The 16,700-nt window shown below is 41.0% G+C and overlaps 1 protein-coding gene across 1 annotated transcript; it reads left to right on the forward strand.

The window, feature by feature from the left end:
* The first annotated feature begins 1,003 nt into the window (after positions 1-1,003).
* Positions 1,004-15,120, forward strand: si:dkey-261l7.2 (uncharacterized protein LOC569751 homolog). The gene is made up of 7 exons (XM_067984934.1): positions 1,004-1,345; positions 6,291-6,482; positions 9,261-9,350; positions 11,904-11,986; positions 12,864-13,027; positions 13,553-13,663; positions 14,786-15,120. The coding sequence occupies exons 2-7, from the start codon at positions 6,358-6,360 to the stop codon at positions 14,879-14,881; spliced, it is 669 nt and encodes a 222-aa protein (XP_067841035.1). The 5' UTR covers positions 1,004-1,345; positions 6,291-6,357; the 3' UTR covers positions 14,882-15,120.
* The last annotated feature ends 1,580 nt before the right edge of the window (positions 15,121-16,700 follow it).

The raw sequence follows: 16,700 nt of genomic DNA on the forward strand, positions 1-16,700 counted from the left end.
ATATGTAGTACTTACTAAGGAACTGAAACTAAATTTTATTAGAGTTCGTGCAGCTGTTGCTACTCCACTCTACATTTCTATTTATGGTCCTATCACAGTTTATGGAAGCAGAATTAAAATGTTGCATTTCTTCACCTTCTCAGGGTCCAGCAGAGGATCTTACCTTGTGCTATATAAGTTTATATACATCTCCCACCTTTTGAACTGTAATTACATTTCTTGTATTAAAAACTGCTAAGTTTGCAAGAAAAGTTCAATGTTTCTAGTGTGAAATAACCTGACTGTCACAAGATATTGCCATTCTCTGTAAGTATATAATTCATTCACTCGTAGGACAAAGTGGTGTGGAGGTATATATGTTTTAAGCTGAAATATTGGCATCGCTGCATGTACTTAGAGGATAATGTATTCTGCAATTAAGCCGAGACTAATAATCCACGAGATGCCCCGTTCCAGCAAAATCTGGCCCAATATATTTTCCCCAGTGTTTATCTAATTCCCCTTAAATGTTATGATTAGCCTGGCTTCATTAGAACTTATAATGCATTCTATATGCTAATAACTCTTCCTGTAAAAAAAAACGTTCCCACCCCGTTGTGCTCTTGGTGTTAAAGTTGAGTGACCATTAGAAATAATATTTTTACTTTCTCAATTCCTTCCGTAATTTTGAACAATGCTCCTCGGGATCCGACAACGAACAGATTATGTTGCTTCCCTGTTTAAAAACTTACGGCAAGGTATCAATAAAAAGAAAATGCAACGATAACAATGCACATTTTCGTATCTGACCGATCAAAGTAGCATCTTGAAATCAGTAAGGTGCAACCGACAGATGAATTCCTAATACACCAATAGTTGGTCAAACAGAGGCTCTGTTGCTTTCTGGCTCAATGTGCGGGATTGGAGACGTGTTTTTCTGACGTGGCGTCGTATGAAACGGCTTCCGAACAACTCGTGGGGCGAAACTATTGGATAAGAAACATTGGCAACAAGGCCGCCACCTGCAGTTTGTGGATGTGGTGCAGTGCTGGTGAACAGGGGCTGCGATGTGTAGCGCTGAATCTGAGTGGCACACGCATACAAACAGAACACTTGTTTGCATTTTGAATGAATGTTCAGTTCCTGTTTATGGGCGGTATTTGTAGACTCTGCTGGAAACTGAGATGTGGGTTAGTGAGGTTCTGAAGTGACACCTGCGGGTCCGTGGGTCTGTCCTTGTACAATTGTTTCCCTGTCCCTTTGGCGGCGGATGTTGAATTTGATCAAGCCCCGTGTGTGCGCTGGATTTAGGAGGCTCTGATAGAGAGTGCTACAAAATTCACGTAATAAAAATATCCAGTCTTTGGTAAGTTGGGCCCATTTCATACTGCTGAATTTATCCTTTGCTCTAGGTCCAACTCTTCAAAGTCAGTGTTTGCAGTAACTGAGCTCAAAAGTTGGAAAGTCAGTAACTCTGGCTGATTTGGAAGGAGAACGTGTGTTTTATAACTGAAAGTTTTTAAAGTGTGTTTTTTTAATTTTAAAGATTTTTTAAAAACTTCACCAGCACATTTTCTTATGTTTACTTCCGTGGTTTCTTGTGAACTGTAAATAAGTTTGTATTTGAAGGGATTCTAATGAAAATATATGTGTTGATCTGCCTTCTGAGACCAGAAATTCATGTCCCAGTTTATTTTCAAATGTTTTTATACTTACAATATTAAGCACTTTGTAGATAGTGCAGAACAATTTCCATGTTCATGTTTTAATACATTTCAGATAAAGCCCCAATCTCCGTCATTCTAACCCACTTCCTCATAAATGTGACTCCGCAGTACAGAACAGTCCATATTTTGGGATAAATCCACAATCATGTGTGTTTACCAACTGATTTAAGTGGCCCCGGTTACCGCTGCTGCTCGCGTTGTTTGCACCGAGCACCGCTGAACAGCTTCTGAACGCAAACAAGTTTTCACCGATTGAGGCGAGCAGAATGTTGTCCCGGTAATTTTGCCACCGCCAGAAAGTTAAAGGATTTTTCAACAAACTTTTAAGACAAGCGAGTAAAAGTCACGTCCATTGCTGACGCGTCATGATTAATTTTGCTTCCTTGAGTACCAGCTTGCAAGCACCTAAACTTTTAACACAGGATTATAAACAGGAGAATGCCATTTGCAAGGTTGTCCTCTTTTTAGGCTGTTTGAGCTTGTGGAAAATCATATAAGGTTTGCACTATTACCTGCCCACCTCCAAAAAAGGCCACTCCCCATATTTTGCTTTTCTCTGGCAGACTGCAGTTCATTTCTCACTAGGCAGGAGGACTGTGGGGAGAAAAGATGTTAGTTACTAAACCGCTCCAGGAGGCTGAGTTTAAATGACCAGAGATGGACATTGTCAGACCTATCTCATCCAGCCCTTCCCTTGCTTTGGAATGCTTAATTTCTCGGTGCTGCTCCATCAGTTAATGGGAGCAAATCCCTGTTGTTAATAAGACGAGGGAGACTGTGTTTAGGGCACATTTATCCTTCATGTCAAGATTTAATGGTGTGTTATTGGTTATATTTAGAGGTTCACGCCTCCCCCCACAATTGTTCCCAGGCCATTGAAAACATGCGACAAAACAAGGGATAGATTTTGTATTTAGTACGTTGTTCCCAAGATGACGGGAGTGTTCAGACCTGCCTTTTACCTCAATTTGAACAAGCCAACAAAAAAGTTCTTCAGATGATACAAACTGGGTTTCCTAATGAGTGTTCCACAAGCCCTTACTGGGCTATGATCAGTCTGACTGATGTTCAGTGGTTAAAAAAAAAATCCAGAAAATATCCTAAGTCTGACTTATCCTTCCCTATTTCTAAACTGTTTATTACTTTGTGTTTGAATGTGAATGATTCGTCACAACTTTCACTGAAGAAATTAACAAATAAATGTGTGACCTTGTTTTATTGCCTCCCATCTGAATATTAAATGTGTGTTGTGGAGAAGGATTAGCCATGCCAGCAATCTCAGTGGAAGTTATATTATGATGTGGAGATGCCGGTGATGGACTGGGGTTGACAAATGTAAGGAATCTTAAAACACCAGGTTATAGTCCAACTGTTTTATTTGAAAATTTCAAATCAAACAGTTGGACTATAACCTGGTGTTGTAAGATTCCTTACAGAAGTTATATTAAGAAGGGACATGATGTGAGTAGAAGCTGTGCTGCTGAATTAGAAAATAACTTCTTGTTTCAAATCATAGTAGGTGCAGCACAGGAGGAGGCTATTCAATAATGTTCCATCGTGCCTATGCCGGCTCTTTGACAGAGCTTTGGTCCTCATCATAGTTTTGTTATCAATTCTATTGCATTATGATAGTAGGAAAGTGCAGTAATGTACTGTCGGAGCTCAAAAACACCGCTCCATGGAGTGCGTGGGCACAGATTCAGTTTCTTCCACTCTCTTGAGTTCCTGATCTCTGCTCTGGGGCGATGCTGAGGGAGTCGTTGCTATGCATTTCTGCACATGGAAGGAAGGGGAATTTGTTGAGGGTTTTTTTTTTCATGGATTACTCTTGTACACCTGCCTGATGATTCATTTCAGTATTAGTAGAACCCTACAAGTAGTCTGGGTTGCAGTTAGTGTGTTGCCTAGTGTGAAGCTTAGGAGAAAAGATACGGAGAATAGAGAGTGATTACATTTTAGCTTTTAAAAGAAAATGATTGAATTGTTGCAAACTACAAAGAGAGATCATAGAACTGTCACAAGTCACAATTCAAACAATATTTTAAAATTTGCACTCCAGCAAGGAGCAAACATTTCCTTTTGTCTTTTTTTAAGTTCTCCTCAAGTACAGCATTTGAATCGATTACTTAAAACCCAATATCCATTAATTCTTTTTATAGCCTTATCCACTTGAGGTGCTATTTTTAATGTCTTTGTGAACCAGAATCTCCAAATCCCTCTGCTTTTCTCCATTCAAAGTACTTCTGTTTTTACTAAAATGTATAACCTCACATTTACTGACATTGAAATCCATCTTTTTTTTTGCCAGTTCCACCATCTTATCAATATCCCTTTGCAGCACCCTTTGTTTCTGGAAATTATTTATATTTCCTATTTTAGTATTGTCTGCAAATTTGGACATCACTCCATTTAGCTCCAAATGCAAATGATTATTGTACACAGTAAACAGAAGAGTTCCTAAAACAGAGCCTGATGGTACACCACTACCAACTTCCAACCATTCTGAGCAACTGTCCTTAACTCCTAAGTCTGATTTTAACTCGGGGCAGTGAGGCCAGTGAGATTTTAATTCCCAGGCCTAATTTAAATGATAGAAGGCGGACTACACTTCAAAAGTACTTCATTGGCTGTCAAGAGTTTTGTGATGTCCTGAGAACATGAAATGCGCTATATAAACGCAAGTCCTTTCTTATTTCTTTCTTTATTAAAATGTTAAGTTCTTTTTTTAAGATAATCTTTCTGCTCTCTTGATGGGTCGGTGAGTAAATGCGTATCATGGTGTAGTACTGAGACATCCAGATCAAGAAGGTATCACTACCTAGTAGTGCTGATTTAGGCAAGTATATCTTAGCTGGAGCTGTGGTGGAAGCAGTATGGTTGGCCTTGGTGTCCGTGAGCTAGGGAGGTGAAAAATATCATTCATGATTCATGCTCCTAATTGCTATTCAGTTGTCCTGGTTGGAAAGCATGCAGATGTGAATATTGGTACTGCCTCCGTATCGTAACGGCCCTTATCAAAGTCACAAATGACATCCTATGTGACTGTGACCATGATAAACTATTCCTCCTCATCCTTCTCGACCTGTCTGCAGCCTTTGACACGATTGACCACACCATCCTCCTCCAATGCCTCGCTTCTGTCGTCGAGCTGGGTGGGACTGTGCTCACTTGGTTCCGTTTTTATCTATCCAGTTGTAGCCAGAGAATCACCTGCAATGGCTTCTCTTCCCACTCCTGCACCATTACCTCTGGAGTACCCCAAGGATCTATCCTTGGCCCCCTCCTATTTCTCATCTACATGCTGCCCCTCGGCGACATCATCTGAAAACACGACGTCAGGTTCCACATGTACGCTGACAACATTCAGGTCTTCCTCACAACCACCTCTCTCGACCCCTCCACTGTCTGTGATTTGTCACACTGCTTGTCCGACATCCAGTATTGGATGAGCAAAAATTTCCTCCAACTAAATATTGGGAAGATCAAAGCCACTGTCTTTGGTCCCTGCCACAAACTCTGTTCCAGAGCCATCGACTCCATCCCTCTCCTGGACTGCTGTCTGAGGCTGAGATTGGGGTGGGATGGAATAAAGTTATTTGTTGCATTGTCACCAGCATATTACAAAACTGTTTCCATACTCCAATGACTGATTCACACAATTGCATTGATCTCTGTTTTGCTACCAAATATCAGTACCCCAACATTGGGAACACTAAAACTCACAGCTTGAGAGCCATACCCAACTACAGTACTTGCAAAAAAGAAACAATCACAAAACACAACTGCTTTATTAATACCACATGATGCACCTCAATATATGGCCCTTCAATTCTTTACATTTTTAAAATATTTATTTTGTTCGTTTTCACAACACTTGTTTTATGAGCCTTTTGTATAAGTAGAACACCCAATGGGTTCCTGTGCAATATAATGGTTAAACAAAATGAATATCAGACTGGATATAAAACATTCGGGAGCTCATTGCCATGTATTATATTGCTGAGTCTACTCAGCTGCTTAAAATAGTGTCATGTTTGGAACCTGTAGTATCCTGTAGATATCTGTGTCTGCTGTGGCTCAGTAGTACCACTCTTGCCTCTGAGTCAAAAGGTTGTGGGTTCAAATCCCACTCCAGAGACTTGAGCACAAAATCTAGGCTGACACTTCATTGCCGTACTGAGGGGACTGCTGCACTGTTGGAAGTACTGTCTTTCAGATGAGACGTTAAACCGAGGCCCCGTCTGCCTTCTCAGGTGGACGTAAAAGATCCCATGGCACTATTCGAAGAAGAGCAGGGGAGTTCTCCCTGGTGTCCAGGCCAATATTTATCCCTCAACCAACATCACTAAATCAGATTGTCTGGTCATTATCCCATTGCTGTTTGTGGCATCTTGCTGCACACAAATTGGCTGCCGCACTTCCTACATTACAACAGTGATTACACTTCAAAAAGTAGTTCATTGGCTGTGAAGCGCTTTGGGATGTCCTGAGGTCATAAATGGCGCAATATAAATGCAAGTTCTTCCTAATGTAAATAGCAAAAAATGTGCCAAGTATTTAATATTCTTTTATTTCAATTAACAGCAGTTCAAGTTGGTTATCTTCAAGTCCTCCATACTGTTAGTGAAAGCAGAGGGTGGTTAACACTGGGATGCCTCAATTAAATGCAGCTGCCGCTTTGCAGATTGGCTTATTAATATCTGCACTTCCTGCACAGTATATTTTATCTCGGTGGTCTGGCAGTAATTCTACCCAGCGCATCCAGGCATCAAGAAGGTACTGTTACACATTCTTTTTCTTTAATATTTGTTGGTGTTTTTAGCAACATGTCACTGCTGGGAAAGACAGCACATCACAAACTTTGCACAGCCAGCATCAGCATCTAGCACTACCAGCATGTCAGGCATAGCCAGATGAAAAGGCAGTATGCCGACTCTCTGCGCCTGCGTTGGCTCTCAGGAGAAACAATCGAATTTTATAGCTTTCAAAATGTGTTTTCAATCCAAATTTCCACTGGCAGGATTTCACCTTGCCACTGCTATTAATTGGTGCTTAGTGCTCAGGATTCAATGGCTTTTAGTGACTTGGTCGTCCCCAATAACTTTTGAAAAGCAAAACGTATGTATTTACTGCTGGGCCTTATTGGGAGAATCCTGGCCATAGTCTGATGTATCTATTTGTTGCCTGCCCATGATCTTATAATTTTATCATGCGTTGCATGGCTTTTGTTATCTGACTGGGTTAGTGCTGGGTGATTAGTGGGGATGGCTAAAGGACAAGAAGCAGCAACTTTTGACACAGGGACACAATGGTGCTGAACACACTCAACGTTGCCTGCATTTCTTAATCCATTTACATATTGAATTAAACATTTTTTTGTTTGTTTTAGTTGAGTGTCTGATGCAAACCAATGCTGGACTGCAGCACAAAATAGGCCCACATTTAACATCTAATTTGACTGTTTTGAAACTCTCTCAATTGTGTCAGCAGGTAGTGTAGAAGTAATGCAAATGCAGAACGACTTCTCAGCTGTAATGTCAGTGCAGCATGAAGAGATTCTAGTATATTCTGCTGACGGTATGTCATGTATCCAAAGCTCTGTATTAGTCACTGCTTGTCTCTTTACCTGAGGAAGGAGGAAGCCTCCGAAAGCTTGTAAATTTCAAATATAATTGCTGGACTATAACTTGGTGTTGTAAAATTGTTTACAATTGTCAACCCCAGTCCATCACCGGCATCTCCACATCATGTCTCTTTGGGCACAGTGGACTTCCCTTCTCCCCCCACCTCCTCCTCCACCCAGCTTTAACATCCCTGGTAAGTGAACCTTAGCCGATACTTGCCCACTCTCTGGGTCTGATCAGATAACCCAAAGTCTGTTTTATATTGGCTTATGAAATAACTCCACATTAATTAACAAATCTTAATTTGCAACCTCAAAACAATTAACCCAGAATTAGAACAACCTTAACAACCACATGTGCAGTTAATGGATTATTTCTTGGGTTAGCACTGCAAATTCAAAACTTCCAGTTGCAGGATGTTGACATATAAACCAGTGTAATTCTGTGTTTGAACATTCAAATGTCCAGTTCTGACTGTATAACCCAAAATGGAGAGAGCGCGGGGCAGTGGGATTAGATTTGGATTGGCCTGGCAAACAGTTGTCATAGCCTTCATGAATCGAACGGCATCCTTCTGTGCTGTAAAACTACTATGGTGCTACAGTACTGCTTCTACGTATTTATAGTGCTGATGGATGGATGAATAAAGGGGGAAATGAATGGTGTTATTTTGTCTTTAGTGTATCTAAAATGAGGTACATGGCAATATGCTGACACTGCCAAGTTTGTGCCCTTTTTTAATTCAGTGATTGGGGAGTAAAATACATTTGAGTAAGTGTATTAGAAGAAATATAGACAAACTTTAAAACTTAGCGTACAAGTTCTATCGCAGCACACTAAGTAGTGCTGACATCTGTGAAAGCAAAATACAAATAATTGTTCCTTTGTGTAGTGTAGCTGAAACATGACACCCAATGGAAAGTTGTGAGAGGATTCAAATGTCAGCCATTGCCAGGATTATGCATGTTTATGAAGCTAATTTACTGTCAGCACCTGTGCGATCTGGCCTTGTAGTTCCCTGTAAAATAGGCTGTGCAAGTGGAAGCATTGCGAAAATGGACTTTTGCCAAATAATGAATATATCAAAACTATGTTAATATTTTTCCTGAAAAGAGTCCCCTGAACTGTGATAAATGCTGGTTTATTTATTTTGTTTCTTGCAAATGTATTCCCAACCGCCATTGCTTGAAAAATGTAAGAAGGGAATGTGTGGAAATGGTTAGGTTTGTAATGTTGAATGTAGGTGCTGGTTCTGTATTGATTTACAGATATAATATGTAGAAGAGTCACTGAGTTTATCTACTTCTAACATCTGGGTTGCTATCTAATTGGCTGAAAATCTACGAAATTATAAAGTGCACATCTTAGTCATTAAACCATTCCATTGCTAGATTCATTGTATTTCTGATTATGAATGAGATAACTATATCAATGGTGTCCAAAAGATCTGTATTACTTTCTGTCCTGGCTTGCTGTATAATATTCTTGTGGTCCTCCCAGGTCACGCACCATTTCTTAGTTGATAGGATAGGAAGGCTACCTTGTGACTATGGGAGTGGGCTGGAACAATTTGCTTCCCCATGGTTAAGTACAGTCCTCCCTTGTCTCCACTCTTCCAGGGCATAGTGGAGCTTTGGAGCTTGCTGTATGGGGAACACTTGACCTGAATTGGCATATGACCACTCTGCCATAGTGTGTTGTGCACCATGTTAATGTGTCACCTCATGATTTCTAAAAATGAAGAAGCGTGTTGTTACATGATATGTGGCAAATCATTCCGAGCATACCACACATTTGCAAGATAACACGTAAGAATTTATTCTGACTTCCATGCGCCAGGGCCTGTTCACTAATATGTGGTCTGTGGTGTTTTTCCCTCTCTTCTCCCACGCCCTAATATATTGAATGTTTCTAATTCCTTTTTAAAAAGGTTAATCAATAACTGGAACCGATTCAGAAGATCTTACTTAAATTTACAAGCATGGAAGGACTGGCTAAAAGAATGGCAATTAAAAGAGAGGTAGGATATTGAGCAATCCAACTGGCATGTGCACCTAAACACTCCCATTGGCAACACATGTAATAATCCTAAGATCATACAGGAAGATATTTGTGCCCATCTATCCTTAGACCTACCTATGGTAGACCTATCTATGGCCTTCTCTTCATTTACATGCTGCCCCTTGGAGACATTATCTGCATGGGGTCACCTTCCATATGTATGCTGTACCCCTTCACCACCTCCATTGACCCCTCAACTGCTTGTCTGACATCCAGCCTTCGATGAATCATGATTTCCTTAAGCTCAACACCGGGAAGATTAAAGCCATCGTCTTCGGCCCCTACCACAAACTCTGTTCTCTTCCCCTTCTTGGTCACTGTCCCAGGTTCAACCAGGCCACTCACAGCCTTAGCATTCTGTTAGATCCTAGCCTAGAAATTCTGGTTACTTGAGAGCCCTCCTTGCAGACCCAGCAGAGATTCAGATCAGTCTGAACAAAGGTTTAAAGGATACAAACTTACTTTTGTGTTGCTCCCTCGCTGGTGGACTTGATATCCAAATAGCAATCTGTCTCTCTGGGATTGATTGCTATTTGAATACGGTAATGCAAAGCCCACATTCGGCCCTCTACAGTAAGTGCGCCATAGAGGAGGCTTAACTGGTGGGATTTCCGGAGGTGCCCAAGATCCCGCCCCCCCTAAATGTGACATTGTTGGGGGGAGGGGCTGGGGGTGGGGGGTTGGTGGTGGTTGGAAGAAGTGCCCCTATTCCAATTTTTCTTCTGACCCACAAACGAGTTCCACACCATTTACCTGCCCTTCCACACCCAGTATGCTAGATTTCCACCCCTAAAACAGTGGAATTTCTGTGCTCCTTAGCACAGTTTCAGACCCCATAATCCCTCTACCACAAAGACTGCTTACTTCCACCTTCACAATGTTCCCTACTTCCGCCAACGAAAGCCTCGTAAGTGTCTTTATCACCTCCAGACTCGACTACTCCATTGCTTTCCTTTCTGGCCTCTCTTCCTCCACCCTCCATAAACTCCAAATTGTCTAAAACTCTGACACGTGTCACCAGTCCCATACTAAGTCATGCATCACCCCATTCTCCTGGCCTACATTGGCTCCCTATTCCCCAGTACTTTAAATTTAAAATCCTTGTTCTCATCTTTAAATCCGTTCATGGCCTCACCCCATCCTGTCTCTGCAACCTCTTCCAGCCTGTGTTCCACCACCACCCCCCCCCCACCCAAACACTCCATTCATCTGAATCTGGAGTTTAATGCATCTCTCCCCACCCCTGTTCGTTCCTTCATTGGTGGCACTGCCTTCAGCAGTCTGGGTCCTACTCTCCACAATTCTCTCTGGATCCCCATTTTCCTCTCTTCCTTTAAAAATTTCCTGAAACCTCACCTCTATGACCAAGTCTTTGGTCGGCACTCCTAACCCTTCTCTTTTTGGCGCAAGGCCACTTTTCCTTGCACTTCTCTGAAGCATTTTGGGATGTTCTTCACATTACAGGCACAATATAAACGTAAGTAGTTGTTCTGGCTATTGTTGTCTCTTAGGTCACTCCACTTGCTGTATTTTATGCTTTAGAATTGCTTCTTGGAAGGACTTTGGGGTTTCAAAATGAGAACGAGGATTTTAAGTTTAATGTATTTGGGAATAGGGAGCCAGTGTAGGTCAATGAGGACAGGGTGATGCATGACTTAGTATGGGACCTGATAGATGTACCAGGGTTTTGGGCAAGTTTGAGTTTATGGAGGGTGGAAAATATTTTCATTGGTGATATAGTGCATAGCTGCTGCTTTACTGCTGAAGAGGACTACCTATAGAACCACATGCTATCATAATACCTGGGCACTAGTTTGCATAATGTTTTATGAATTACTTGTTGCTTGCCTAGCTCACCTTTAATTTTACTCATTTAAAGTAACTCATCTGCAAACTCCAACTGAAGAAAAATTACTCCTGAAATGGAACAAAATGCACCCCAGGAAGAAAACAACTAAAATTAACAATAAGTTGGCGGGAGTGATGGTTGTGACTACAGTCAGGATCAGGCACTTCGCAGTGGGGGATGGGGGGAGGAAAATGGACCAGACGTCTTTGGTGCGCCTCCTTGTGACCTGCTCGAGCATGAGAGCAGCTGAGGTAAGTTGCCTGCATTAGTAAGTGAGGAATGTTGCGTTTTGATAGGATTGGGGGCAAAACAAGAAAGAAAAAGACTTGTTAGAAAATGGAGTACAATTAATACTCCAAAATACAGTGACACTGCCATAGGGGAGTGGGGAGAATCACACCTTTAATTTCCCACTGGTGTGGACTTGATTTTGGCAATGCCTTTAGGAGTGGTGCTAGAAAAGGCCAAAGATGGAAGTATGGAGATGCTGGTTTTGTTAACAAAGCTGTTGGGTCTGTTTGCTTCCTCTCACCAAAACTGGAAAGTAACTTCCTCCTTATGAGTTGAGAAATGGAATTTTTCAGATCTTCGCAATGCATATGGTTTTATTGATTGGGACAAGAGTTTTCCAGGAAGTTTCATATTTTCCCTGATGTTCTGCAGAACTATCCAGAATGAAGATCCTCTTGGAGAGTCACCAGCAATAGAAGTCTTTCTATTGAAAGAGAAAGATGGATACTTTGCAGGTACCTGGGAACATAAGAATATAGAGGACCAGAAAAGACCACCTGTTTAGTCTCAGAGTTCAAAACAAACAAACTTTACTCTTATCTGCCATACTCCCTAATCACTTCTTTTGCCAAAATAAAAATGCAGCTCCTTCTTGAATTCACTGACACTTCTTTTCTACTGTCTCACCAGGCAGTCTATTCCACCATTCATCACTTTTTGTGTGAAATAGCTAAATCTAAACAGTCTGTTTACCTTCACTGTCCATGGCTCCTAGTTACATAAACAACTTGATGTAAAGTGAACCCTCATTTCCAGGATTCCTTAGATTCTCCTTGTAACTCAAGCTCAGGTGTCTAATCCCTGATATCAGTGTGGTTGCACTTCTCTGTATCCTTTCCAAAGCCAGGGTGTAGTTTGGTGACCACGCTGAGATCTATGCACTCTTAACATCTTGTCTGCAGGTAGATGTTTTGGGCTGTACCATCGCGGTGCTTTTCTATGATCAGCTTTGTGGTGTTTCAGAAAACTCCCAGTTTGACACTTAAATGAACAATAGCAAATGTGCATCATGTTTGGCTAAAAATACCAATTTTATTAACAAGATTATTTAGAAACATGAGGTGGGGAACTGAGTGATAGTGAGTTACCATACTGTTCTTTCACCTCCGAGGCTAGGAATTGAATCCAGCCCACATTGATAGGAGGAATGTCTTCTTTCTACTCTGCTGTGCGACCCAATCTCCCAAAATTACAGGCTTTCATAAAATTGCATCAAAATAATTTGAAACAATCATTTGAAATGTAAGCTTGTATAAAAGAATTGTTCAAAGGCTCCAAATTAAATCCCAGTACATACTTGTTAAAGATGCCATTTTCCACTTGTTTTATTAGGCTCGTCTGAGCCTCGGTCTCCAAGGCCAGTTTCTGTCAAATACAGAGTAGGACAGGTCTTCAGACACCGGCAAGATGGATACTACGGTGTGATTGTAGGCTGGGATGAGAATGCAAAAGGCCCAGAAGATTGGATTAACCAAAGATATCCTTCAAACATGCAGGTATGACAGTGATGCACAAAGGAAACTTTGTTAAATGAGCAGGCATCTATTGTGAGATCTATTTTCATTGCTGTTAACTTGTGTTATCTTAGCAGAAAAGAAAAAATAGTAAGCAACTCTTTTGGTTTAACTTTACATGTATTTTATCTCAAACACACTGAATTATATCTGTAAAGTTGAGTTTGATCTAGGCTGTTATTGGTGTCCAGTACATCCACGATTCTAGAGACAGATGGAAAGTGCCTTTCTGGTAATGCATTATGTCAGAATTGAGGGATACTTCTCACAGGAAAGGAAGTAGTCCAAGCCAAGTAGCTCTGATGTATATTTTGCTTTAGGATTTTAAGGAATATTCTTTCCATCTTTTTGGAGTTTCTCTGTGCCACTTTGGAACTGGCCACTAAGAATCACAGGAGCAATCTCTGGTTATGTTCTGCCGGAACTTTTTAAATTATATACCTGGATAGTGCTTTATTTTTGTTTGCATCGATAAATGATCACTGATCGCTATATTTTTGTCTGTAGAATTTGAAATATACTCCTCATTATAAGGTTCTGATTCACACAACTGATGGAAAAAACTCAGCAACAGACTACATTCCAGAGAAGGATATTGTCATACTAACAGGTGTACAGGTATGTTTGAGTGTGGCTGGCGGAGGGGAGGGGTTGGGGGGGTGAGGGGTGGCGGTAGATTTGGGAACAAGGTGCTGTGTAAAAGCTGAGGTGTAGAGGACTCAAATTCAGTTTTTTATGCAATATGATTGGAGCATAGTTCAAAGCCTTTCCCCAATTACTACAAACTTTGGTCCCAAAGTGATCTCTAGAAGTACTTCAACATTCAAATATCCATTTGGTCATGGTCTGAGAGCCTATTTTAATGTTTCAGATTGGATGGGGCGTGTTTGAAGGTAGTGATACATTCTAAGGTTTTGATCAAATAACTGTGTTCCTATATTGAAGATAATTTACAAGAAAAATTCTTGTAAACATATATAGGAAGGAAGTAAAGGAAAGCTGGTAATCTATCAGGAAACAAGCTGTCATAGTGTCTCAGTAAAGGAGAAGGAAAACCCAGGGGAAATAATTTGAGCACAAAGTAATACTCATTTTTTTAATATATAAAAAAAGCAAACGGAACGATATACATCACTTGTGGAAGTGAGTGCTTCAGACCAGTTTGGAGGTACATAACCTGGTACAAGTACAAGTGGAGCTAATCCAGGATGGAAGCCGGCAAGTCTTGTAACTTCCATCATTAGGCACACCTGGGTGTCTGTTGAGACCTTGAAATTGTGGGTTTCAACGGTTGGGAAAAATTGACATCTTCTAGTCATCTCCCTCTTTCTCCCTCAACTTACTGCTAGTTATGGGCTTCAGATTTATTTTCTTCCCATTAGTTTCCTTCTATTCCTTCCCTGAAAGCACTGACCTCCTTGCCTGGGGTTCAGTTCCGCAGTACCTCTCCCAAGTACTCATTTTTCATGTGTGAGCTTTGATAGAATTTGATGCTAGTCTGTTCAACTGCATGGGGCGTCACAACTGAAGCCCAATCCTGCCTTCACCCAACCTCCACATACGCATAGGAGGCTATTGGACAGTAATTGAGGGTGGAAGCTGTGGCAGGTTTTTGCCCTCCTAACCTTGGGACTTTAAGGTTGTTTGGAGAACCCCTACCCCTCCCCAGGCTGAGGATCTGTTATCCAAACTATACTTGTTCACTGAATGCTGATCAACTTTGTTCATTGTTATTTTTAGGTGTTCCACCCGCATTTAGCATCTTTCTTCAGCATGTTTGATGGAGCCCAGTATATAATGATGCCATGGTTGAAGCAAATCTATCCCCATGACTGAATGGAGGTTAACTGCCAAATGATGTAGGAAAAATATTTTGCTCAAGGAGAATTAATGTGAAGCCTTTAAATTCGTGTAGGTCCTGAATGTATAATGTATTTAAAATGTCATGCCAAACTATTTAATGAAAGTTTTAAAAATATTACCATTCCAGGCACATATTTGTTGATATTTCCGTTTGAGATGTGAAATAATTGCAAGATGATTCAATCACTATATAAAAATCAAATTTATTTTTTCTACATATTTTTGAGAAAATTATTCAATACATATCTCCCTTTAACAGGGGCACAGCATGGTGGGTAAGCTTATCACATATTTCTAGCCTGTACATTACATAAAAGTTCTGCTACCAGTGACAGACTATTACGGTCAAACCTTTCTAATCATTCATTGACATAGTGTCAGTGTTAGATTATAGTGAGAGAAAAATCAAAGGGACAGGGTAACATGTGTTTTGCCAGTAGTAATTTGTAGAATGTCCTTACTGTCTCTATGCTAAGAAAAATATGGTGTCGTTAAATAAGAAAAAAAGTAAGTTGAAGCTTCCATTGTGTTTGTATGGGAGTAGGAATTGAACTTTGACTTTACACTGTAATACAGTGGAAACCATTGGGTAGTGGTATACCCACCACTACTTCCTTGAGTTATAGCTCTGGAGTTTCTTTTTTAAAAGTTCAGAAGCTTCTCCAATATGCACGGCTCATTGCTGGAAAGATTCCAGGTTCGATTCCAGGTCTGGGATGAGTTAGAAGAATCAGTCGGAATGCTTCAATTGGTCTTCTGGGCTGGGAAGGGGAAATATCAGCCAGGGTTCCCATTATTGATTGCTGTCCAGTGACCCCTGTTGGAGAGTGCACGTGTGTGGAAGCTAGGCATGGACAGAGTCATGCTCACTCCTCCATGGTATAATACCTTACCGACACTCGCTGTCCAGACTCACACACGAAGACTGGCTGATTTGGTGAGGTACTGTTCGGAATTAATAACAGTCAACATGGGTAAGACTGAAGCTGTCCTGACCGTGTACCATGGATAAACTCCGGACACTAGCTCCCTTCCCCATTGATTCCATCCGCTACCCTGGCTGCTCCCTTAAGGCTGAACCAAACATTCTACCCTGTTTGACCCCGTGAAAAGCTTCAAACCCCACATCTAGTCCATCACAAATACTACCTATTTGCACCTTGGTAATATTGTCACCTCTACCCTTACTTCACGTCTACTGCTGCTGAAAGTCATCCGTGCCGTTGTCATTTCCAGGTCTTTCCTTACCAGTACTTTCCTCGCAGGCATCCTGAGTTCCACCTGCACAAACTCCAATTCATCCAAAACTTTACTCCTCGAGTTCTATCCTGTCCCCTATCATCCCATCCTCACCAACTTTCACTGGCTCCCTATCCCCGGTATATTAATTAAATAGGAACATAGAATAATACAAGAATAGAAAATTCCATCTGGACCAAAAACTAATCACTCTCAATCACCCATTACATAAATATTTATCCAATTCTCCCGTAATATTTTCCATACTATCTGCTTCTCTGGAAAGTCCATTCAACACCACCCTCTGTGTAAAACAGTTAAGACTAAACTATCTGTAACCTTCTCTCTTTCAAGCTTGATCCAGTGTCCCTTCATTCTAGAGTTCTTGGAAATCTTATATTATCAGGGTTTAATTGATCTCTTCCCTTAAGAGCCTTTATGCTTGAATAATATCTCTCCTGAGCCTTCTCTTCTCCAGTGTAAACAATCTCATTCTCTTCAACCTCTCTTCATAGATCAGATGCCTTACGCTGGGTATCAGTTTGTTACCCTG

This window comes from Heptranchias perlo, chromosome 5, assembly GCF_035084215.1.
Source record: "Heptranchias perlo isolate sHepPer1 chromosome 5, sHepPer1.hap1, whole genome shotgun sequence".
Classification (NCBI taxonomy): domain Eukaryota; kingdom Metazoa; phylum Chordata; class Chondrichthyes; order Hexanchiformes; family Hexanchidae; genus Heptranchias; species Heptranchias perlo.

Coding starts and splice junctions, on each gene's coding strand:
- si:dkey-261l7.2 (XM_067984934.1), top strand. CDS start 6,358: ATGCCTCAATTAAATGCAGCTGCCGCTTTGCAGATTGGCTTATTAATA. Junction 6,483..9,260: donor CGCATCCAGGCATCAAGAAG/GTACTGTTACAC, acceptor CTTTTTAAAAAG/GTTAATCAATAACTGGAACC. Junction 11,987..12,863: donor GAAAGATGGATACTTTGCAG/GTACCTGGGAAC, acceptor TTGTTTTATTAG/GCTCGTCTGAGCCTCGGTCT.